This window comes from Oscarella lobularis, chromosome 7 (genome assembly GCF_947507565.1).
Source record: "Oscarella lobularis chromosome 7, ooOscLobu1.1, whole genome shotgun sequence".
Taxonomy (NCBI): domain Eukaryota; kingdom Metazoa; phylum Porifera; class Homoscleromorpha; order Homosclerophorida; family Oscarellidae; genus Oscarella; species Oscarella lobularis.
This window is the reverse complement of record NC_089181.1, coordinates 707,640-729,493: the sequence shown is the minus strand read 5'-3', so window position 1 is coordinate 729,493 and position 21,854 is coordinate 707,640. Positions and strand designations below refer to the sequence as shown.

Sequence of the window (21,854 nt, the reverse complement as noted above, 5' to 3'; positions counted from 1 at the left end):
GTATAGTGAAGTCTCCTTCAAAGCATGGCCTTCCTTTTTAGCCTTACCATCAACTCCTGCTTCCACTTGTCTGGAATATCGAATGTCGACCCTATTCAACAAAATAAGTCATTCTCCTATTAACAATGAACCCATACAAGGCACTTTCTACAACATCAATCAACAACAATGACATTCAACATTCGTCCTCTTGCCATTCGCCAAATTTCTGCTTCCATTCGCTGAAACTGCTCCGCCACTCGTCGATGGCGTCGTTGACGTCAACAACGGGAGGAACGTACTGTAACTGAACGCCATAGTGATCAGACAAGTAGAGCGAGTGGCCCTCAAAAACAACGGGCTCATCCCAAATTCGCTAAAAGAAATATTGAAAAACAGAAAATCTTTCTTTCACCTACACATACCCACCTGTGCGCCAACCACACGAGACACATCATTAGAAGGCACGTACACATGATCAAGGATATTTCCCTCGTGCGTTCCATTGGGCGATCCATCAAACGCCTCAATGGATGCCAAAGCGAGTGGATTCGCTCGACAAAGCGTGCACCGAGCTTCCGACATATTAGCCACGTACGGATCGGCGTATCCACGACGAAGGACTACATTGTAGACGTCGACATTGTCGCCCTGTATGCGATCTCCAATCTCGGGTCCGTGATTCATGTCTCCTGCGACGACAACCCCGTAGGCGCTCGCTTTAGCAGCCGAATCTGCGGCAGTCAGCAGCAGATTCACTTGATGCAATTGCTCCTGGGTGTAATTGGAAAACTGTGAAGATCCAACTGCACGAGAAGACAGTACAGGCAAGGTGTAACACAATTCATTTAACTACTTACAGTAAACTGGACTGCCAGCCAAGCGAGTCGTGAGATGAGTGCAAAATACGTGACCAACGTCTTCAATCTAATAATATTTGATGAGTTAGGCTGTAGATATAGAGAGAGCTAGCTGCTAACCATTGCAGAAATGTATCCGCGAGTCAGCAGCAACGTTTCGTTGGCACTGAAACTAAACTCTTTCTTGTCGCTCAGACGTCGTTTGCTGAGCATTAGGAGCCCATGGGTCGGCGAATACCTACCTGGCTGAAGACAGAAACCGAGACTAACAGTTAAACCTGCAGGGCAGAAAAACCAACGATCAGACTGCGTTGCGTTGCAAGAGAAAAACGCGGTACCCAAATGACTGTTCAGCAGAAGACAGAGTACGCATTCTTGTCCTATGTTGTTAATCTCAGCGTTGCACAAAAGGTAAGCGCAGGCTAATAGCTCTTCATCAGTTGTCGCTGATGAGCACCTAGTCGCGGCGCACGTCGAAAACTCGGACGCGGGACCCGGCTCGCAGGGCACGCGAGTCGGATCTGGGCCAGGGACAGTTATCCGGTGGTGATACGGAAACGCGTCGCGCGTTTTCTGAACGATGTCGTCGATGTCGTCCGGAACCCACACCTCCTGCAGACAAAGAACGTCCGCTTCCGCTTGGGTCAACTGTTCGAAGAAGGAGATTATTTGGGAAAAAGTAACAATTTTGTCGATCTAGAACGACGTCACGTCAAATTACCGTTTCAACGACGGCGCGTTGTCGACGTGCGTACTCGGTCTCGTTTTCGCTCGCGTGTCGCAGGAATCGAACGTTGTAGGTGACGATCCCGTAGCTGTCAGACTCGGACGCCGCCGCCGATTCTCGTATCGGAGAGAATAGGACCGTCGAGAAGACGAGAAGAACAAAGACGGACGCCATTTGTTTTTCGGGGCATGCGTGTCGACGAAAGAAATTCAAAGAATTCGCCGTGGGGAGGGGAGGGGAGATCAGTCGTTTGCCTTCACGTCAGTTTGAATGGATCGCTGGCTGAGCCCAACCAGTGGTAGCTTACCGTTTTTCTTCTCACCGCCGACATCCTTGTGAGGACACGACATCATGTGTGGCACCATCAATGGCTCATTAGAAAGTAGCCATCGGGAAATTGGAGAAAATAACGTAGAGAACGACCACACCTAAAAGGAAACAGAGATAGACACACGATGATGGTGGTACAGTATTTGCATTGACCGTTGATTTTATACCCAGTGATTTTTCCCAACTCGCTCTCAAATGATTTCCGACTGCAAATCTCAATGATATAAATACGACACAGTACACCATAGCCCAAGCCCCCTATAGCTCTGCCCTAGCCTATTAACTAATAACAATACGCCGTAAAAGGCAAGTTTTAAGACACTAACCAACAACAATGACATTTAACATCTGTCCTCTTGCCAATCGCCAAATTTCTGTTTCCATTCGTTGAAACTGCTCCGCCACTCGTCGATGACGTCGTTGACGTCAAAAACGGGAGGAACCTAATCTAACTGAACGCCATAGTGATCAGACAAGTAGAGAGAGTGGCCCTCGAAAACAACGGGCTCATCCCAAATTCGCTAAAAGAAAAACTCAAAAGAAAAATCGTTGTTTTTATCTATACACCTCCCCACCTGTGTGCCAACCACACGAGATCCATCACTCGAAGACACGTAGACATGATCAAGGATATTTCCCTCGTGCGTTCCATTGGGCGATCCATCGAACGCTTCAATAGATGCCAAAGCGAGTGGATTCGCTCGACAAAACGTGCACTGAGCTTCTGACGTATCAGCCACGTACGGATCAGCGTATCCACGACGAAGGACTGCGTTGTAGACGTCGACCAAGTCGCCCTGTATGCGATCTCCAATCTTGGGTCCGTGATTCATGTCCCCTGCGACGATCACCCCGTAGGCGCTCGCTCTAGCAGCAGAATCTGCGGCCGTCAGCAGCAGATTCACTTGATGCAATTGCTCCTGGGTGTAATTGGAAAACTGTGAAGATCCAACTGCACGAGAAGATAGTGCAGGCAAGATGTAACACAATTCATTTAACTATTTACAGTAAATTGAACCGTCACCGGAGCGAGTCGCGAGATGAGTGCAAAATACGTGACCAACGTCTTCAATCTAAAGATATTGAATGAGGTAGGATGTAGATATAGCTAGCTGCCAACCATTGCAGAAATGTATCCGCGAGTTGCCAGCAGCGTCGTTTCATTGGCACTGAAACTAAACTCTTTCTTGTCGCTCAGACGTCGTTTGCTGAGCATTAGGAGCCCATGGGTCGGCGAATACCTACCAGGCTGAAGACAGAAACCGACACGGTCAGCTAAACCTGCACGACAGAAAAACCAAAGGAGATCAGATTGCGTTGCGTTGTAAGAGAAAATTTTACGCGGTACCCAAATGAGCGGTGACAAAAAGGCAGAGCAGGCATTCTTGTGATAATCTCAGTGTTGCACAAAAAGTAAGAGCAGGCGAGTAGCTCTTCGTCATTTGTTGCTGACGAGCACCTAGTCGCGGCGCACGTCGAAAGCTCGGACGCGGGACCCGGTTCGCAAGGCACGTGAGTCGGATCTGGGCCAGGTACAGTTATCCGGTGGTGATACGAAAACGCGTCGCGCGTTTTCTGAACGATGTCGTCGATGTCGTCCGGAACCCATACCTCTTGCAGACAAAGAACGTCCGCTTCCGCTTGGGCCAACTGTTGGACGAAAAAGATTGTTCGGGTAACTACATCATCTCAAATTACCATTTCAACGACGGCGCGTTGTCGACGTGCGTACTCGGTCTCGTTTTCGCTCGCATGTTGCAGGAATCGAACGTTGTAGGTGACGATCCCGTAGCTGTCAGACTTGGACGCCGCCGCCGATTCTCGTATCGGAGAGAATAGGACCGTCGAGAAGACGAGAAGACTAACAAAGACGGACATCCTTTGTTTTTTTTCGGGGCATGCGTGTCGACGAAAGAATTCGCCGTGGGGAAGGAGGGGAGGGGAGATGTAAAAATATAATTTTATGCGAAAGTAGGTAGAAAGTAAAGTACAGATGCACGTGATTACGAAGGTATCGAAGAGCGTATCGAAGCATAATGTGTGGGTGTCGTGGGTGTCGTTGCCTTCACGTCAGTTTGAATGGATCGCTGGCTAAGCCCAACGAGTGCTAGCTTACTGTTTCCCTTCTCGCCACCGACGTCCTTGTGAGGACACGACATCATATGCTGTACCATCGATGGCTCATTAGAAAGTAGCCATCGAGAAACGGGAGAAAATGACGTAGAAAACGACCACACCTAAAAGGAAACAGAGATAGACATACAGTACGATGATGGTGGTACAGTAGTTATCTCGACCTTTGATTTTTCTACCCAACGATTTTCCCCAGCTCGCTCCCAAACGATTTCGACCATGCCACGCCGATTCAACAACCGACTGCAAATCTCTCTCAATCGACGACACGTCAACGCGAGATTGCACAGGGCAAATCCGTCCAAAAACGACCCAATATGAAGCAAAATCTCACCAGGCAATCGCGACAGACGATCAACGTCCTCGCACTCAGACGACGACGACGACGACGACAACGACGATGGCCAAATAACGGAGAACGCCATACGCTCGCGCGCGAACCGAACACGACAGCCGCGCGGCGCTGGCACGAGATTTCGCCTCGCGTACGAGCAGCCCTCGTACGGACATCGCATCTCCATCCACGCGCCGAGATTCGACTGTACGAATCCGTGAGCGTCGTCGTAGTGATCCCCTATCTCGTCGCGACGAAACAGACGATCGCAGCGAAAGAAATCGAGTCCACCACCTCGCGTATTGAAGAACGCGGCAACGCTAATCGCATTAAAATCCAGCGTCCACGAACGATCTTCGAGGCAAACTCGATCGCCACGGTCACCACTGGTCTTTCTAATTGCATCATCCTCGCGGCGGACTAGGTCGAATTGAGGGGGTGGCGGCAATGGGGGTACATCATTTCCCGATTCTTCTATTTCTGAGGGCAATGCCGGGCTCACAAGATCATCCCATTTGAAGTCGGCATCGAAGCTCGGTTCGACAGCTGGTGTTCGTTTAGTCGACCTGCCGATTGGGTCAAATAGGTGAACTTCGTCGCAGTAGGTCAGCTCGGCGTCGAGTTGACCGTCGACGGCGCGCGGATTTTCACGCCGAAAGGAGCGCTTTTTTTCGTCGCCAGTCGCGTGCCACATTGCGTCAATGATGCCGTGACGTTTTCGAGCGTCGACGCGCAGACGACTCCACACGCGCTTGCATGGAAGGACACTCGCTGGGCAGTGACGCAAGTGAGACATGAACTGGAGAAAACGAAATCAATTATTGGGGAGGATTTCAGATATATTTTTAGGGGGATTCTCTTCTCTTCAACTTGCCTTGCTTCTAGGTAGTACGAACGGGCAGCCGTAGGATGCGTTGGGACACGGTTGGCTCGCGTTGGAGCATATGAGCCGATGCTCGTCGAGTTTGCATTGATGCAGGACGGCACCGCACTGACGATCGCATCGCAATAAAGCACAGCCCAGTGCCGAGTCGCAGTTCGCTAGCAAACACTCGGAACAGTGAATGTGGAACTCCATTGTCCCCGGTCCGCCCGGATAGTCAGAAGCATCACGTGAGAGTAATCAATAGTATAAGCTGCACAACAAATAGCCTCGATACTCCAGACCCTCGCGCGTTAAGGGGGGTGTGGTTGGCGGAATTGATCACTTTGCTGACCGATCCCTCAAGTAATTCCGAGACGATTTGAAAAGGTAGACCCGGTCTCATTATTGCACCGCAAACTCGCATGATGTTGGGATGATGGAGTCGACTGGCCGTGAGAACATCCTTTTGAAATAGGGAAATCGTTCTCTCAGTCGTGATGAGTTTGTGGAATTTCTTGACGGCGACGTGCGTGCCTTTCCAAAACCCACTAAGCACGTCTTGATTAAATAAATCAACTGCGATATTCAAATATGTTTTTTATTTTACCTGCATATGCTCCTCTTCCGAGCTTTTTCTTTGTGAGCTGAATTTGTTTTGGATTGATGTTTATAACTTCTACAAATTGGTCAAGGCTGCGTCGCGTTTCTTCAAGTGACTCTTGCAGAGTCTGAAAGGCTTGACGTTGAGATTGAAAATATTTGCGTTGCATCCTGATTTCTTTTCTATGTCAGAAGTGGGTATTTAGTTTATCTGATCCTATTCCTTTTTACTTTTTGGCTACTATTCTTCTGCTCTCAGCTTGGAAATTGGCCCTACCATCGTTACTTAGTGTATAGTAATAGACGTGCATAGTAAAAATGTTTACTTGTGGCGTTCAATTTGTCTTTGAAGATCACAACAGCGAGCAGCCAGCTCTGATCTGCATACAAAGCACGTATTATTCGTAGATAAAGAATTTCGAATGTCCTACGTTTCAGCTTGCAGAGTTTCGTATTGTTCTCTATAGAAATATGCATCAGATTAATGCTAGTGTGGTTTCCATGCCATGGTCTTCAAAGACGTTTCGATGCGTATAGGATGCCTGTCAGAGTTGAGAGGACGTCGTAGCGGACGATTTTTTAGGGATCGAGCGGTTCCGCCCCCTTCGCTGCCGGAATCCCACGCAAGATGGACTACACATCCGCTCCTTGGTAAGCAATCCGACGTCAATGGTTTTTGCGATGAGTCTTATCCAAAAGACTGTTTCTCTCGGCGACTGTACGAGATTTTGTTCGGGGGCCCCTATATAGGACCCACGATCGTACGCATCGTACTTACTCTTCTACTTTCATGTCGCGCTTCTAAACGCTTTAGGAATGCGTATGACTGTGTCTTACTAGGTTTACTAGGTTACTAGGTTTGTGTCAGTTGCGGCGCTGAAAGAAGAATGAATGTATGCAAGGTTTGTTCATTCCTTTGGTGCCCCCAAAGTATGTAGGCATGCACTTAAAGGGCGGGCCCCTCTGCAGCGTCCATGGAGATTGATTGCATGCTGTGCCACTGGCTACGTTTGCATAGACTGATTTCCAACAAAATCTAGACACTAGGACTCGATTTCTGCCAGTCTAATCGAAGGCGGGTCGGGGATAATGCGAAAGCTCGTGGCATAGGATGCATAAGCCTCCCGCATTGTGTACGATGCTGAGAGTGTAGATGGGACAAGATCTGGTTTTACAGCAGGTGGTTGAAATGTGTCTGCGATCGTTGCATAACTACAATAGTCTGCACGTGTCCTTCCCTTTGCATTAGAGTTTAGTCGGAGGTTGCTAGTAGGTAAAGAGATTGGTAGCTTCCTTCCCTCAAACGTTAGCTAGCAGCGGCTCGATCGTGCTTTAGATCATTTCTCAATGGATTATCAGGTAATTTTTATGTATTGGGTCGTTCTTCTGCCACTGTCAATATTTTCTCCGTTGCGTGCGTTTTCCAAATGAAGCTCCTCAATTCCCTTGCGCATGACTCATACTCCGTTATCACGCTAAATAAATGCACTGGCACGTTTGTCTCATCTGCTGTGGATTTCCTCTAGTCACTTTTTCTTCTCGCTTGTTCCCACTGTGCTATAGCTAGAAACAGCCACGTGGTTTATCCAACCATTAAGTAGTAGACAACAAAGAACTGTTCTGAGGCGACGGCTGACTCGGGTACGTTGTAGCTTCGCGTTTGCTCCTTTCGCACTTCCTCGTTATCCCGTCAGGCTAGCACGTTCATCAACTCCAGCGCGCTAAGATATGCTTTTCGTCTCCTTGCATGTGACTCCTCGCGATGATTGAAAGACACTTTTAATGAATCATGTTTCAATACAGTAATACGCACTGCTTAAGGTCATGAGTGTCTGCACCAAAACTATTATTAATTAAAAAATCAAAAAGTGTTTAATAAAATGCTGAGCAAAAGATGCTGAGTCTAAATACGAACGTCGGACAAGAAAACGACGTGACGACGATTGTCTCCTTCTATTAGGTGTCTTCCTTTGACCAATCTCTTCATCGGCTCAATCCCTAACCTTAGCAGCTTATTAATTTCCCCTCTCAGAATTGCAAGGGCTTCGCGAGTCGTAGGACGATTTCTCACTCTGTCTCGTCCCGCAATCATTCTAGAGCAAATGGCGTGCAACTGAGCCCGATTCATCATCCGTCCCAGCTGACCACTTCTCTCTGCTATAATCGGTCCCACTCCGGTGAATATTTCAATCAGCGAAACGCCCAGACTGTACACGTCGCTTAGCAACGAACTGCGTGCGGACGTGGGATCCCTTCGTTCTGGAGCAAGATAATTAGGACTGAGGGGTCCGGCTGATTTGTAGCTGTTTAGCAAATGTGCAGCTCCCAAATCAGCGACTTTGACCTTCATGTCCCTTGTCACCAACGCGTTCGTCGGACGAATATCGCCGTGAACGTAGGGACGGGGATGGAGCTCGTGGAGGTACGTAATACCTGACGTCATTTCGAATGCAATTGAGAGCTGCTCATAAATGGAAAGATAGGATCCATAAGAGTGGGCGGCATCCATCACTTCGCTGACCGATCCCTCGAGTAATTCGGAGACAATTTGAAAAGGAAGACCCGGTCTCATTATAGCACCGCACACTTGTATGATGTTGGGATGATGGAGTCGACTAGCCGTGAGAACTTCCTCTTGAAATGTGGGAATCGTTCTGTCGGTCGTGATGATTTCGTGGAATTTCTTCACAGCCACGTCAATGCCGTGCCAATGGCCAATGAACACATCTCAAGTTCAACATTATCTATTTTAAAACTAACTTGTATTTAACTTTTATTTACCTGCATATGCTCCTGTTCCCAGCTTGTCTTGAGACAGCTGAATTTGTTGCGGGCTAATGCTTAGAACTTCAATGAATTGGGCAAGACGTTGTTGCGATTCCTCCAATGAGTCGAGGAGATTGTGATTTTGAGCTGCGAGAATTTGGCATCGTGATTCCAAGGCTTGACGTTCAGCATGAAGGCGAACCAACGCTTGATGCTGAGATTGAGAAGTTTGACGTTCAGTCTGAAGCCAAGTCCTTATTTCATAAATCAAAGTTGTGATTTAGCTTATGTCATCATCCAAGTATGGGTATCGTTATAAACGTTTATATTAATAATTTTCACCTTTGGAGTTCAAATTGTTCCTGAAGATGACGAAATCGTGCATCCTGCTCTAACCTATGTACACACCGCATATGAAACGCCCATAAAAATGGCAAAGTTTCTACTTTTCAGCTCTCAGTGTTTCGTACTGCTCCGTAGTGCGATCAGTTTCAAACCTGTGGGAGCGATCTTGATGCACGTCCAGTCTAGAAATGAATAAGCGTGTTAGTAAGGTAGCCGTACCAAGCATGAAGCCAACCTCATTCTTTCCATTTGTTGCTCAACACCCCAGATGCCTCTTTGTTCACCAGGAGAGGGAATTCTTGTAAGACGGAGATATTCGATTTTTGTGTACGATTCGTTTGAGGAGCCTGCTTAGTGAAATGATTTTCAAATGGATATTGCATTCTAATTACCAATTGTAAAGATTTTCATCATTTTCTGGCATTCTTTTTTTCTGTCTTCACCGCCAGAAAGAATGAGGTAGGCAGAGCCATCTTGATTGGCTATACAATGAAGGGTGTGCAACGACACCGGGGCTATATCCGGGGTTAACGAATTCTACAATTCATATTCTTATTAATGGCAATGAAATCAGTAATCTACCTTGTGTGCTTTTTGTTCATCAAAATCAATTAGGTATCCGCTGTCAGAAAGTTCTTTATCGTAACCGCCTATCATTAGAAAGCAATTCTTTCTTTCAAAGCCTCTTTTCACTAATCGACACATTCTGTGATTTTCTCGAGCAGATGGTTTTGGAAGAAAATCAATGCAAATCCATTTCTATTACAACGTATTTAATATTGCCAAACATAGTTCGGATTTACCTTTTCTCTCAAATCAATCACAAAAGCATCATCAAATGATTTCCTCCAACTCTCACACCCTCCATGGAGAAGTCCTCGGTGTTGATCAATCGTTTCCATAGCAGCACTGCTACGTGGCTTTGGTCTTTCTCCACTTAATTCAGCATCCAACCAATGTCCTAATCATAAAAGTTGAAATATTTCTAGATTTTAGATCATGAAATTCACCCTTATCTCTTCCGTCCTCAAATACAAATTCATGAACCTCATTATTCACCTCTCCATTGAGTTGTGCCCCTGATTGGAGAATATGTGGAGGAATGCGTCCGCTGTATCCTCCAAACATGATCATTCTTCCCCCAATAGCCCACAAGCAGCAGTGAGAGCGTTGCCAGGGTTTCTTTTTATGTGTAAGCGTGTATACTTGGATCCAATTCATATTCTTTGGATCCAAACCGAATACTTCTCCCAGGAGACCTCCGTCTTCCTTCATTCCGCCGTACGAATACATGATCCCATTGATGACCACGCATCGTGCTCCGGCGCAAGGCGGAGGAATATTCTTTCCTTCCGCGAAACGTCTAGTCCATTTCCTCTCTTCTCTGACATTACAAGTCCAGATCTCGTTGCGGGGAAAATAGTAATTGTTGGGAAGTTTTCTCTTTTTTCCACCGAATACATGCAATTCATTTCCTATCAACGCACTTTCGTGAGAATATCGAGGCTCGGGTGATGCGGGTTCGGCCATTTTTTCGTGATCGAAATAACCTCGAATGGACTTTTGGCGCTTTGAGATCGCGACGAGAATCGTTTTTTAGCTAATTAGAAGGCAATTGGAGTAAATCACCCGGTTAATTCTCAATCATTCATACGAGGTTTCTTTCTAGTAGGAGCCACACCTTTCGCTCGTCGAGTGCAAAGGTCACGGTCACGGTCACGTGAAAGGTCAGATGACTAGTTTCTATAAACGGAGATGAAAAATGCCCGTTTGTTTATCGGCACGTCATGCAAAGAACTACGGAGTCGGCTTCTCAAAAGTTGTGAGGCGGGTTAGGCTGTACTAGTACTCCGTGATAAAGAATTTTTCACTAGCTCCGAAGGAGACCAATTTTCTCCTTCCCTGTTTACCAGCCTAAAGATAATTTCTCATTAAGTATTGTTTTCTCTAAGCGTGTTTGAATACCTAACTGCACGAAGAGATAAGCGTTTCAGCTTCGTCAAAGTTGTCATCGAGGTTTAGTTGTCTTTTATATTAGATCGAGCTATATCAAGGGGGGTCATGGCCCCCCAAATTTTTAGCCGATGATAAAAATAAATGCTATTATTTCTTTTGCTTTAACTTCGCGCTTAGGAATGGCTGTTTCTAAGTCATGTTGCATATGCGAACACGCACGAAAATGATTACACGAGTGGGCGTGGCTCTATAAAATTTCTGCTTGCGCGTAGACCGCGCGACCCTAATTTCCGTGCGCCGGCCTTGTATATATAAGCGCTCTTCTAAATCCTCCCGCGGTCATGCATTTGCTAACATGTAAACGACACGTCAATGCCAAAAGTGAATCACGGTTTTCCGAGCGAGGTAACATTTTGTTGATGATTACTTTCGGTATATAACTAGATAATGATGGCCTGCTGTAAGCCATCATGTGATCCCCGAACACCCGTGTACAGTAGTCCAGCACATGCCTGTCTTGACTGTTAGTGTAACTGTGTAAGATGTTCACTCGTCGAGTCGATCACCTTCTGCATGAATGGGACACCTGTTGGATATGCATGCTTACCTGTATAGACTACTCAGAGACACAGATTTCAGGTGTTCCATTCATATCTCAAATTAGCGAAATCATATACTGGCCATTTTGCATGTCGAGTAAAGGTGACACAGGTAGAGCTAACCTCTAAAACTCTGCTCCCTCGGGTGCATGATCGTGTCAAGAGGCACGTTATCAGCTCGCAGCACGACAAATCCAACATGTTCCTTTACTGTTGTCCATGAACGTTAGAATTCATTTACTTATTCATTTATTCTCTGTTTACATATAAAACTATTCTTTTTGGTGGGATTCTGCGCTTATGGCTGGGAAAAATGCCGCCGAAAATGATGCTCTGTGACGGACTGGCCCAAAACGTGTGGGTATCGTTATAGAGAACAAAAAATTACTTTTATATGCGTGTCTGCAGGTAGCCCCCTTACTCCTTTGTCGGTGAATAAAGTCGTTGATGTGGTTGTTCCTGACTCTTCGGATATATCCGGGGGAGTTGGTCATCCGGGCTCTTCACGTTTTAGGTGTACAGTTAGATCCTCGGTTATCCGACCTTCGGTTATCCGCCCCTAGTCTGGTAGCCTCGATACTCCAGACCCTCGCGCGTTAAGGGGGGTGTGGTTGGCGAGAGGGTCTGGACGCACTCTGTAGAAAGCCGTGGTTTTTCGAGCCGAGCGAGCCAATCACAGGTCTCGATACCAATTAGGGCACACGTACACTGATTGGACGAGGACCTAACTTCGTTTAGCGACGAGTAACTTAGTTAGAAGAAGCACCTAATGGGCACTCCTCGAAAGTACCTCGATGACGCGTGCCGTTTATGCGGATGCGGCTACTCGACAAGACTATCGCGGAAGTCGCTAAGCGAAGGCAATCTATTCAGCATCTTTCAGGCTTGTACGGAAATAGCGGTACGACCGTCGGATGGACGACCTCAAGGCGTCTGCACAAGATGCTTCGCCCAATTGTTGAAGTTCTCTCGAATTCTTCAAGATCTAACGACTCTACGCCTAGACCTGAAGGAGAGGGCCCGCCGTACAAATTTGAGCCTTCGATTTAAGAGAGGCGCCAGTCAATCGCCGCAAGTAGATGGACGTGAGCGGCCTGCCAAAAAGGCTGTTCGATCAATTCAAGTTGCTCCAACACCAACAAGTCCATCGTAAGCCACTCTGCGCCTCTCTTTCCAGACTATATCGCTAGCCGCGCCCATGCAGGCGGAGAGCCAGTCCACTGCACGACGAGGCGGCGTTCGTGGGAGTGCACGCGTCACTCATGCCAAAGAAGCTGTTTTCTGAAAACACTGCGACGCAGACCGTGGCACGCACCTCATCTCCGGCTTCTGAACGGTAAGGGAATGTACGCGAGGCATACAGTACCGGTCATAAGTATCAGGCCACCCCTAGTAACCCTTATACAGAGTCAAGTTTGTATGATGCGTGATAAAAAAGTCTCTCTTTGCTTTTAGCAAAGCTTCTTTTTAAAAGAAGAGATAAGTCTTAAATTTGTAAAAAAAAACAATTGTAGCAAATTTGTGGCAATTCCATTGAGACAATACGCGCTTTAGTGATAACACTAAGAATAATACCCTTCACCGAACATAGGACAATTTTTGCGTAAAAATAGAATTTTCCTATGGTTAATTTTTTTTAATTAACTGAAAAGTCGTTAAAGTTTAACATGACAAATGTTGCAAAGTTGTCTTCCGCATGCCTCCAGTTTGGGACTAGGAAGCTACTCTGTTTGCAATAACGCCATTTTACCACCTTTTCATTTTAATTCTCTAAACTGGTCTAACTAATGCTTTAGAAATCGAAGTTGTCATTAGATGAAAGAGGAATAAATAAGCATCCTTTTCAGTTCTTTTACTGAAGTTGCTGATGCTTTTAACAGAAATTTCTACGTATAGTTCTAAAACAAGGATTTTCTTAATGCTTTGCAAAAAATTAAAACTTTAAAAATTTCTGATTTTTGCCTTTAGTTAGGTTGGTTTCAATCTCAAAAATTTCGCAAGCAATAAAACTAATGCTTATTAACTTTGGAAGTCAAATATTAATTCATTTTGCCTAAGTTTTGCCTAACTTTCAAAACGCACTATAAATAGACAGGGTTACAGTACTGCTCTTGTAACGCCACACAGTTGCTACAAAACTTGCAACATTTGTTCTACGAAAGAAGAGCAAAGGTAGAAGGTTGTTACTAGTGCAAACAGAAGTTCGACTTCTACGTATCTTTTGAATGAATGAGCGCGTATTACGACAATGATTACTAAAGAAACCAGGGTGGCCTAATACATATGATCGGTACTGTATATACGGCAGCTATATGACAACGGTTTTGCTCGATTAAGGCCTGTTCGCGCGTCGCTAGCACTGTCGTCCCCGACAGCACGACGCTTTGAGGTACGGCCAGCTGAAGCAAAAGAGAAGGATGCTTCGAAAAAAGCCCAAAAACCGTCTGTTGTTGAGGTACAAACGAAGTCGTCTAGGCGTTTGTCGTACTGCATAGAGGACATATATTCTTGAAGGTGTCGGTGACTTACCCCTCAACGCAACGCAAAACCACAAAGCGTCTCACAGAAGAGTTTGCAACACTTGGGCGTTGCTTAGCTCGCGGCCATCGCGCCTCAATAGCGCGAGCTGCATGGAACGCTGTGCGATCCGAAATAATCGAACTATGTATGAAGTTAGTTGCGTCCGAATGCAACTCTCTCTCGAAAGGAAGCCACAGCTCTCTTCTTAAAAACACGGATCCTCAAGATCTACTATCATTCAGCCTGAGTCGATTTGCACGAGAGTTGTCTGTCAAAGCTCCAACTTTTCACGGTCTCTTAGTAACTGCCCTTGGAGAAGACACACAGCAGCCAATACATCACTGTAAAGGGCCTCTATGCTTGGCGGCATCGATTACTCTGCGGCAGCGCAATGCTAGAATGTCGGCGTTTCAGTACGTGCTGTCACTAATCCTTTGGCAGTCCGGTTTGAAAAAGACGCTTATAGACAACTATGGGAACGAGGTTTCAACTTGAAAGGAGGTCCAGGAAGAAACATTCCATTAGACCTCATGGTAGAACACAACAACAATTTGTGTAAAGAAATGATTAGCAATCAAGGTGCAAATGTTACCTTTGAATCGTCGCGGACAATGTCCAGAGCTGTTAAAACAGTGAATGATGTTATGACAAATTTTGATAAGGAGGCTGAAATCAGCGGCGTGTCTGGCCAACACTGCAGAGCATCGTCTGAAGACGATGTGTTAAAAATAAGTCACTGCTTGATACAAGGCAAATGCTGCGATGATATGGGTGTTACCCGAGGGCACAAGTCATTTCCTAAGATAAAGAAATCTCATTTGTCATCTATTGATAAGGACAAACTATTTGACTGGATAAAGAAAAGAAAGTCAGAATTTCGTGTCAGAAATGAAAGAGGAGGTGTGGCGTCCGTAAATGGCTGCGATGCTTAATTAATGTACTACCGGTATTATAAAGCTGACTTTCTGACAGAATCAATGAGTTTAGCTTGTCTCGTCATCGCCGCTTAGTGAGTCGTCGCTTTCGGTGGTCGATTCGTCATCACAGTTACCAAGGTCTTGATTTTTCCCTCCCAAACCAAAGGGAACTGTGTCGCTGTAATCTACAGGACACGTACCACAATCGCATTCCGTCGTGCATATGTCACAACATGCGTGGGGTAGCGGAAATAGCGATGGTTCTTTTTTGTGACCAAAGTGCTGCAGAAGGCCTTCTCTTCTGCAGATACATTGATTGGAGATGTAGCTCTTCATTTCCTTTTTGCAGTGGCGTGTCAGGCGCTTATTGTAAAGTAAAACGGCGTGGCTGCTACCCCCATTGCGGCCACCACGACCAATTTCCTGCATGTACTCCTCTATTGTAGAAGGAGGGCCATAGTGCAAAATAACGTTAACGCCTTTCATGTTTACACCCATCCCCATGGCACTTGTGCAAACGATAATCCTACATATGCCTTCAGGGTCTTGCAATGACTTTAGAATGTGCGCCTTGATGTGATCATTAGTTGCGGAATGATACATCGAAACAATGCGGTTAGAAAAAACTTTTGCGCACCCATCGGGGGTGTAAGCAAGATGGCCCAAACCGTCAAGCAATATTGCAAATATTGTGGAACACGTAACAATCGATCTCGTGTATATTACACACCTGGTTGTTTTCTCCCGTGTCATTGACAGTAGCTGTATCATGTGCTGAAAGTTTTCGTGAATGTCATTGGATACTCGTATAAGAGACAGCCTTATGTTAGATCTGTCAGGATTTAGTGATATGTCGATGCACCCGGCCATTCCCAAGTGCTTCAATAGGAAACGTCGAGTCGAGGATGAGGCAGTTGCTGTTACGGCTAGCATAGGAGCTCTGACAGTAGAACGAATTTCTCCTACACTACCACACCAAGATCGAAAAGGACCCCTTCCCCTATCCTGTTTGGACGCTGAATTTGAATCAGGCAATCCCCTAAAAGTTCATCGGTTACGTCATCGCAAAAGAAGAAAGTAAAAAATATATTACCATTGGACAACGGTATGAGCTTCATCAACGCAAACGGCAACAATCGATCTTGTGAAATCTTTTGACTCAAGACATGATCTCCATCGATCCGACCCCAACCACCTCTCGGGACTACCGAACACAACCGAAATTTGACCTTTTTCAATGCACGAATCAGACGAGCCTCCCAACATAGCAGCAGAGACTCCAAGCGACGTCAAAAGCGACACTTGGTCTTCCATAAGAGACAAAAGAGGAGAGACGACCAGAGCAACTGGACTCTCCGGTAAGCGTAGGTCAGGAAACGATCCTTTAGATCGCAGATGGCTTACGACCAATGGAAGGCAGCAGTAGACTACGGATTTGCCGTAGCCGGTCGGTACGGAAAGGAATACATCCGACCCCCGAAGCAAATGAGCGATCGCGGTCTTCTGTGGCTCTTTCAGGTATGGAATTCGGAAAACTCTGCACACTTGAGCAAAGGCATCGCTGAATACGTCTTCTTGTCCCGCAGCCATGACAGACGTGGGCGTTACAGTGCGCGTAACTAAGTTACTCGTCGCTAAACGAAGTTAGGTCCTCGTCCAATCAGTGTACGTGTGCCCTAATTGGTATCGAGACCTGTGATTGGCTCGCTCGGCTCGAAAAACCACGGCTTTCTACAGAGTGCGTCCAGACCCTCTCGCCAACCACACCCCCCCTAACGCGCGAGGGTCTGGAGTATCGAGGCTACACAACAAAGCGCATTGACAACAACAAAAATGAGCCCGCATCGAATAGAAAAACAAACAACAATTTTTGACCCAAATATTCTGCTACTTCTTCATTCAAACGCTGTTTTTCTTTGTGAAGAGGTAATAGGGCTACACATTGACGTTGCACAATGGAACTGCTCTATAAATTTCAAGGCGAGTTTACCTCTTGAGGACATTTAGCTTCTAAGTCAATCGCCAGCTGGGTCGACTTGCTTCCAACCGGTTCCACCTACATTATTCGATTTATAGAAGGAGAAAATTGTTAGCGTTTGTGTGAAGATTGTTCACCATGTTATTCCAAAGAGATACGGCTGCAACAGCTTGACCTTTTGAATTAAAATGAAAGCAGTCGGCGGCAAAGTAATCGATTGGATTTTCCTACACAGCCCAAGCGGTATGAACCGAAGTTATTTTTAAATTAATTAAATAAGAACGCACGGGTAAGAAAGCTTCCTCGTAGAATGGTTGAATGACAACGGTAAAGTCGTCTTTCGTGTCGTATCGACCAGAATCAATCACCTCGTGCATGCGACTCTGACGAGACAGATCTTTGCTGAGAACATGTCTGATTACGAATGGTCAACGTACCCTGTACTCCAGTGCATATTCCGTCAGCTGTTCCTGTCTATCCAGACAACTGCATTCAAACCTTTTCATAAAAAAATAAGAGAAAATCGTCTGCGCCTGCGTCTTAGTCTTACAAGTGAAACAAAGTGCATCGTATGTCGGATGACACCTCCTGCAGCATTGCCACGTCAATGATACTCACCAAATTGACAAACGTTCGTGGCAACTAAATAATAATTTCTTAATTGAAAAATGTTATTTTTATTTCTAGAAGCATCTACGTTTTCGTGAAGATAATCAAGAGCTTGCGTGAGGTACTCTTCGTACTCCTCAGGGGTTGCTCCTCGGTTCTAAAAAATAAAACCGTTCTCGCGCGCGCGAAACTGAAAAAATTGCTCGTAATTACATTATTATTGCAAAATTGGCACAAGTCGTTCCCTCCTATCCACAGAGTCACAACCTTCCAGTCCTCTTCAATATTCACATCCTAAGAGGCAGTGCTAATTAATTGGCTACTTGTATGTAATCAATTTAGTGCGACGTACTGGGTCGGCCTGCATCAATGCCACCAACCGCTCTGCTTGACCCAACATTGCCCTATACGTAAAAACAACGAAGCCGATTTTTTCCCCGTAATCGCTTGGCTTCGTGCATTTACCTTGCTTTGGCTGCGCTCTTTGCCGTGTTAAAATTGCCGTTCCGACAGTTGTCTGTGCCAGATTGGAGCACCCTGCAGGTACCGGTTGACGATCCGCGCAAATTTTCGTTGTAATATCCCAGAAAATCTAAGCAAGATTGTTCGTCGCCTTAATTGTGTGTCATTTGCATGTTGCCTACTTGCTAAAGTTGCAGCTTCGGTTGGATCACCGTAATCGCTTCCGATGCTGACATCGAAAATTAATCAAAATTTCTGCATTATTAAAATTAATCGTGCTTGCCTCCACGAATTTCCAACGTATTCGCGAACAAGAATCACGTCGAGTACGGTTTCGGCCATAGACAGGAATGCAGCCTAAAATAGAAGCAAATGAAAAAATAAGAACGTCAGGTAAAAGTAGCATCGTACAGAGATAGAGTCTCCCAAGGCGCCAATCACTTTGATATCAGAAGGACGAAGTTGATGCACTAAAACAAAGCTAACTAAAAAATATAAGAATTTCTTTAATTAACCTGATTGAGGTACTTCGGGTGACGGCTCGAGCCTAGGGCAGGAGAATTCGGCTCCAACAGGCTAAATAAGTTGCATGAACAACTAGAAAAACAACCTTGTACGCCTACAGATAGCTGCGTTGCGGTGAAGTTTTCTATGTTGGCGACGTCTCTTAGCATGGCAGCCAGCCGCACCACTTCCATCTCGGGATCGCTTCCTGAGAACACGTAAGTCTCCAGCGACGCTTTGAGCGTGGAGGAGTCTTGTTATTCACCTTCGTTAACACGTCGGTGCATTTTTGATTCGGAGTAGCTCTCGGCCAAAGCTTGGAGTACTGAGCAATCAAGTTGATAGCATTGATAGGTAAGCCTATCGATTTCCCACCTCGATCACCTTTTGGCTTTAGATAGAGGCCATCAGCTCCGGCGAGAAACGCTAAAAAGCCAGTGTCCTAATAAAACGTCATTGCTTCGCGCATCCTAACCGAGAAAGAGAAAGCAGAGCGCTCCAAAGCAGCTAGACATTGTGCTGAACAAAGGTCAGAAGCTCTCCTCCGCACTAAAAACACGTGATTTATGCAAAATCAAACGAAGACGAAGATGCCACAAAGTCACACTCGTATGACTGCCTCTTATTAGAAAGGGTCTCTCACACAAGCACCCAGTGCAACAGTGTCGAAGAATAGAGATACGTGCTAACTACCCCGAGCTGTTGACAAAGATAAATCAATCTGTCTTCACTTTATCGTCTCCCGCTACCACTGAATCGTCGGCTACTGGCTGTTCTGGTTGTCCTGGCGATCCTTCGATCTCACTGCTAGCTGCTTCGTCTTTTTCGCCGCTGGTGCCAAACTCGTTGAAGCGCTTCGGATCGACCGGGTAGATCCAGCGCTGATACACGTAGATAAGAAATATGACATCTAAAGAGAAAAGATTAAAAATCGTCAATAAAACCTATTTATTTACTAACCGTCTCGAAGGCAGCCTATTCGATACATCATAGGCATGCGAATCACGAAGGCAAACAGATCGTCTATGAACGTATTCAATGCCTTATAGGTCAGCATGCGCCAGGGCAGGTGAGCAACCGATTTCAGCTTGTAATTAATGAACAACTGAGGAGTCATCATAATGAAACCTAGAAAACAAACGGGCGCTCCATCTCACGTTGAGAACGATTAAGGATTTACCAAATGTCAATAGAAATCCGTAACACATGCTAAGAACGAACGAATACCAGCCCTTGTGTTCGTGATAGATGAGCGAGTATCCGCCGTAGGCAAAGAAGAGAGGAAATAGGGCCACAGAGAGATACTTGAAAGCCATCTACAGATAAAACTCGGTCACAATCAATCGACGAGGCGAACTTTTCACGACGTCATCACACCATATCATATTGTCTCGTCGCCGATTGGACATACGTAGATTTATCCTTGATCGATATCTTGGGCAATAGTCCAAATAAACGAGTTTGGAAATCAATCTAAAGAGTAATACGCGTGACTCGCTTTTTGAAACGAAGTGCATTAGATTACCTTGATGTCGACGACTTTGGTGACTTTCCACAGTTCGATTAGCAGTCCGATAAAGCAGCTGAAGACGACCATGATGTTTGTATCGTTGTCGAACACGTATAGGAGAACGACGACCGACTGGAAGACGTTGAAGAAGACCGAACGAACGCTGAGACCTTCCAACGACTTTCTCGATCGCCAAAATTGCACGTCTAGATCAAATTTGATATGAGAAAATTTCGCGCATGACGTTAGCGGGAAAAACCGTTTTTGAAGGCCAGAAATTCAAAGACTGTGTGCACTATCGAGACGATGATTGTCAGACCGAGCAAGTAGGGATTCGTTTCAATTAGAGCCAGCTACACGAGATTGGTATCAAGAAGAATTGGAGTACTCTTCGATTTTACTTTGAGCGTGTCCTCATCGTGATCGGTCGTTTCGGCTTCTCCCATGTACGACGCCCACTGGGATTTCGTTTTCTGCGACAAGTACATTTGCAGACGAAATAGGGTGAGTGGAGAGAAGGTGAGACTGAGCGTCACTTTTCTACAAAGAAAATTCCCCTGAAAAATTGAGGTTTTTTCTCCTCTGTGCTAACGGAGTCGTTTCATTGATCGGCATATATTCCGAGGCCAAATTCCAGAAGTCGTTGATGTAGAGAATGGGGTAATAGCCACTCGATTTGTTGTCAAACTTGACAACTAAGAGAACATCATAATCTTTTATATATAGGGTGGGTTACACGTACATTGATCTATGGGAGGCGGAACGGAGCCAGGAGACCACGGAGTGTGATCGTCCAGCAGATTAACGGTAATATTCGGATGCCAATAGCTGATTGTCTCCGCCTCTTCCCATTCATCCTTATTAGAAGACTAAAACGAACGAGAGATAGAGAGCAGTCTCGTCAGAGTCGTTCACGCGTTTTCCCTACTTGAACGGAACCGGGACTGACGTCTGCTTCGCCAGTGATCAAGTTCACGGTTTTGTGAATTCGTCTTTTCTTGTACCGATTCAGTCCTATAAAAAATAAGAGTAAATCACGTCTCTCCTACATGCTGCTGAATCGCTGACTTAAAGATTCGTTCACTACTGCCAATTGATTGTACTGTTCCTCTGAAGGATCAATGGGAAACCCGCTCTTGACAATGAAAACGTGAAGATACAGAGATGCGTTCTTCTGCACGGCCTACACGTTTTTATACCGTAAATAAAAGACTCTATAAAGATTTTCTCGACTCACGTCAGAAAGAGCAATCTCTTTGGAAATATATCGACTTCCATCGCCGTTCTCTCCGTCTTCCCAATTTCCATACTCCAAATCCTCTTCAAACCAGAATAGGTCGCCGTCGTTGCCAGAGACATAGGTAAAGTTCTCCTTCTCGTTGACAAAGACGTGCAGATTCTACGTAGAAGAGAAACGGCTATAGATACTACACAGATAAAAAAAACACAATCCGAAACCCCAGAGTGACTCTTTCGAGTAAAAAACCTAGTCTCTCTAAAAGTATGCATGTATAGGACCGGGCTCTTGATCTACTAAGGATGACACAGCGACGTCAGGAACAATGACGTAACGCCTCGAGTTTTAGTGCGGTTATCGACGATTCTACGAGACGCGGACGTACCAGTTGCTGTCCTTTCTCAAAAAGATTCTTAAAAGTTCGTCCGGGAGTGCCTCCGCGACGAAAGAGATTGGAAATGAACCAGAATATGACCAGGCGCCAGATGAAGCCTTGAAGAAACGATCCCTGACGCTGAGGCTGAGCCGGCTGTTGGTTATTGGTGTTCTCTTGGTCGTTCGATTCGTTAGAAGCCGGTTCGACGGCCTGAGCGTCGTTCGAAGGAGTTGCAGCCATGTGCGAA

General features: G+C 45.8%; 7 protein-coding genes and 1 long non-coding RNA gene across 9 annotated transcripts; all 8 read right to left on the bottom strand.

Annotated features, from left to right (window-relative positions):
- Window positions 1–94: 94 nt before the first annotated feature.
- LOC136188616 (uncharacterized) lies at window positions 95–1,770 on the bottom strand. Its single transcript, XM_065976367.1, has 6 exons — window positions 1,561–1,770; window positions 1,178–1,487; window positions 960–1,117; window positions 840–906; window positions 409–785; window positions 95–355 (listed from the first exon to the last, which is right to left on the bottom strand). The coding sequence occupies exons 1-6, from the start codon at window positions 1,738–1,740 to the stop codon at window positions 176–178; spliced, it is 1,272 nt and encodes a 423-aa protein (XP_065832439.1). The 5' UTR covers window positions 1,741–1,770; the 3' UTR covers window positions 95–175.
- Window positions 1,771–2,051: 281 nt separating this feature from the next.
- Window positions 2,052–3,721, bottom strand: LOC136188617 (uncharacterized). Its single transcript, XM_065976368.1, has 6 exons — window positions 3,595–3,721; window positions 3,245–3,546; window positions 3,017–3,177; window positions 2,903–2,969; window positions 2,472–2,848; window positions 2,052–2,417 (listed from the first exon to the last, which is right to left on the bottom strand). The coding sequence occupies exons 2-6, from the start codon at window positions 3,336–3,338 to the stop codon at window positions 2,340–2,342; spliced, it is 777 nt and encodes a 258-aa protein (XP_065832440.1). The 5' UTR covers window positions 3,339–3,546; window positions 3,595–3,721; the 3' UTR covers window positions 2,052–2,339.
- A 123-nt stretch (window positions 3,722–3,844) lies between these two features.
- On the bottom strand, window positions 3,845–5,502 carry LOC136188615 (uncharacterized). The gene is made up of 3 exons (XM_065976366.1): window positions 5,238–5,502; window positions 4,194–5,162; window positions 3,845–4,133 (listed from the first exon to the last, which is right to left on the bottom strand). Exons 1-3 carry the CDS (start codon window positions 5,439–5,441, stop codon window positions 3,900–3,902), a joined length of 1,407 nt encoding a protein of 468 aa, XP_065832438.1. The 5' UTR covers window positions 5,442–5,502; the 3' UTR covers window positions 3,845–3,899.
- Window positions 5,503–6,053: 551 nt separating this feature from the next.
- LOC136189019 (uncharacterized) lies at window positions 6,054–6,612 on the bottom strand. The gene is made up of 3 exons (XR_010670343.1): window positions 6,260–6,612; window positions 6,155–6,208; window positions 6,054–6,101 (listed from the first exon to the last, which is right to left on the bottom strand). It is a non-coding gene; the product is annotated as an uncharacterized lncRNA (long non-coding RNA).
- A 1,000-nt stretch (window positions 6,613–7,612) lies between these two features.
- On the bottom strand, window positions 7,613–10,648 carry LOC136188629 (uncharacterized). Its single transcript, XM_065976379.1, has 10 exons — window positions 10,594–10,648; window positions 9,950–10,539; window positions 9,743–9,900; window positions 9,522–9,698; window positions 9,332–9,476; window positions 9,175–9,286; window positions 9,041–9,121; window positions 8,937–8,990; window positions 8,610–8,848; window positions 7,613–8,555 (listed from the first exon to the last, which is right to left on the bottom strand). Exons 2-10 carry the CDS (start codon window positions 10,467–10,469, stop codon window positions 7,732–7,734), a joined length of 2,310 nt encoding a protein of 769 aa, XP_065832451.1. The 5' UTR covers window positions 10,470–10,539; window positions 10,594–10,648; the 3' UTR covers window positions 7,613–7,731.
- Window positions 10,649–14,997: 4,349 nt separating this feature from the next.
- On the bottom strand, window positions 14,998–16,521 carry LOC136189025 (ATP-dependent DNA helicase RecQ-like). Its single transcript, XM_065976866.1, has 3 exons — window positions 16,025–16,521; window positions 15,662–15,970; window positions 14,998–15,457 (listed from the first exon to the last, which is right to left on the bottom strand). The coding sequence occupies exons 1-3, from the start codon at window positions 16,519–16,521 to the stop codon at window positions 14,998–15,000; spliced, it is 1,266 nt and encodes a 421-aa protein (XP_065832938.1).
- A 224-nt stretch (window positions 16,522–16,745) lies between these two features.
- On the bottom strand, window positions 16,746–19,089 carry LOC136189585 (phospholipase B1, membrane-associated-like). 2 transcript variants are annotated; one of them, XM_065977591.1, is made up of 18 exons: window positions 18,960–19,089; window positions 18,860–18,910; window positions 18,750–18,809; window positions 18,604–18,692; window positions 18,496–18,556; window positions 18,392–18,450; window positions 18,264–18,337; window positions 18,163–18,209; window positions 17,984–18,110; window positions 17,871–17,922; window positions 17,732–17,812; window positions 17,607–17,675; window positions 17,460–17,551; window positions 17,347–17,407; window positions 17,197–17,292; window positions 17,047–17,136; window positions 16,922–16,987; window positions 16,746–16,866 (listed from the first exon to the last, which is right to left on the bottom strand). In XM_065977591.1, exons 1-18 carry the CDS (start codon window positions 18,997–18,999, stop codon window positions 16,831–16,833), a joined length of 1,251 nt encoding a protein of 416 aa, XP_065833663.1. In that variant the 5' UTR covers window positions 19,000–19,089; the 3' UTR covers window positions 16,746–16,830. The 2 variants fall into 2 exon arrangements, with proteins under 2 accessions (XP_065833663.1, XP_065833664.1); XM_065977592.1 differs by having other exon boundaries at window positions 18,869–18,910.
- On the bottom strand, window positions 19,086–21,853 carry LOC136189582 (putative lipid scramblase CLPTM1). The gene is made up of 13 exons (XM_065977588.1): window positions 21,617–21,853; window positions 21,232–21,393; window positions 21,063–21,177; window positions 20,923–21,008; window positions 20,737–20,863; window positions 20,587–20,689; window positions 20,396–20,534; window positions 20,254–20,347; window positions 20,010–20,200; window positions 19,862–19,957; window positions 19,665–19,800; window positions 19,445–19,612; window positions 19,086–19,394 (listed from the first exon to the last, which is right to left on the bottom strand). Exons 1-13 carry the CDS (start codon window positions 21,845–21,847, stop codon window positions 19,201–19,203), a joined length of 1,842 nt encoding a protein of 613 aa, XP_065833660.1. The 5' UTR covers window positions 21,848–21,853; the 3' UTR covers window positions 19,086–19,200.
- Window position 21,854: the final 1 nt, after the last annotated feature.

Coding starts and splice junctions, on each gene's coding strand:
- LOC136188615 (XM_065976366.1), bottom strand. CDS start 5,441: ATGGAGTTCCACATTCACTGTTCCGAGTGTTTGCTAGCGAACTGCGAC. Junction 5,163..5,237: donor TCGTACTACCTAGAAGCAAG/GCAAGTTGAAGA, acceptor CGTTTTCTCCAG/TTCATGTCTCACTTGCGTCA. Junction 4,134..4,193: donor GTTGGGTAGAAAAATCAAAG/GTCGAGATAACT, acceptor GTTTCCTTTTAG/GTGTGGTCGTTTTCTACGTC.
- LOC136189025 (XM_065976866.1), bottom strand. CDS start 16,521: ATGGCTGCGGGACAAGAAGACGTATTCAGCGATGCCTTTGCTCAAGTG. Junction 15,971..16,024: donor GCTCATACCGTTGTCCAATG/GTAATATATTTT, acceptor ATGAACTTTTAG/GGGATTGCCTGATTCAAATT. Junction 15,458..15,661: donor ACACGGGAGAAAACAACCAG/GTGTGTAATATA, acceptor AGGCATATGTAG/GATTATCGTTTGCACAAGTG.
- LOC136189585 (XM_065977591.1), bottom strand. CDS start 18,999: ATGTCTAGCTGCTTTGGAGCGCTCTGCTTTCTCTTTCTCG. Junction 17,552..17,606: donor TTGATTATCTTCACGAAAAC/GTAGATGCTTCT, acceptor ATTATTATTTAG/TTGCCACGAACGTTTGTCAA. Junction 16,867..16,921: donor AAGCTAAATGTCCTCAAGAG/GTAAACTCGCCT, acceptor GTCAATGTGTAG/CCCTATTACCTCTTCACAAA.
- LOC136188629 (XM_065976379.1), bottom strand. CDS start 10,469: ATGGCCGAACCCGCATCACCCGAGCCTCGATATTCTCACGAAAGTGCG. Junction 9,699..9,742: donor TGATTGATTTGAGAGAAAAG/GTAAATCCGAAC, acceptor ACGTTGTAATAG/AAATGGATTTGCATTGATTT. Junction 9,122..9,174: donor CAACAAATGGAAAGAATGAG/GTTGGCTTCATG, acceptor ATTCATTTCTAG/ACTGGACGTGCATCAAGATC.
- LOC136189582 (XM_065977588.1), bottom strand. CDS start 21,847: ATGGCTGCAACTCCTTCGAACGACGCTCAGGCCGTCGAACCGGCTTCT. Junction 21,178..21,231: donor AAGAGATTGCTCTTTCTGAC/GTGAGTCGAGAA, acceptor AAAAACGTGTAG/GCCGTGCAGAAGAACGCATC. Junction 19,613..19,664: donor CGGATTTCTATTGACATTTG/GTAAATCCTTAA, acceptor TTTGTTTTCTAG/GTTTCATTATGATGACTCCT.
- LOC136188616 (XM_065976367.1), bottom strand. CDS start 1,740: ATGGCGTCCGTCTTTGTTCTTCTCGTCTTCTCGACGGTCCTATTCTCT. Junction 907..959: donor GCGGATACATTTCTGCAATG/GTTAGCAGCTAG, acceptor AAATATTATTAG/ATTGAAGACGTTGGTCACGT. Junction 786..839: donor GGCTGGCAGTCCAGTTTACT/GTAAGTAGTTAA, acceptor CTTCTCGTGCAG/TTGGATCTTCACAGTTTTCC.
- LOC136188617 (XM_065976368.1), bottom strand. CDS start 3,338: ATGACGAAGAGCTACTCGCCTGCTCTTACTTTTTGTGCAACACTGAGA. Junction 2,849..2,902: donor CGGTGACGGTTCAATTTACT/GTAAATAGTTAA, acceptor CTTCTCGTGCAG/TTGGATCTTCACAGTTTTCC. Junction 2,418..2,471: donor CTCGTGTGGTTGGCACACAG/GTGGGGAGGTGT, acceptor TTTTTCTTTTAG/CGAATTTGGGATGAGCCCGT.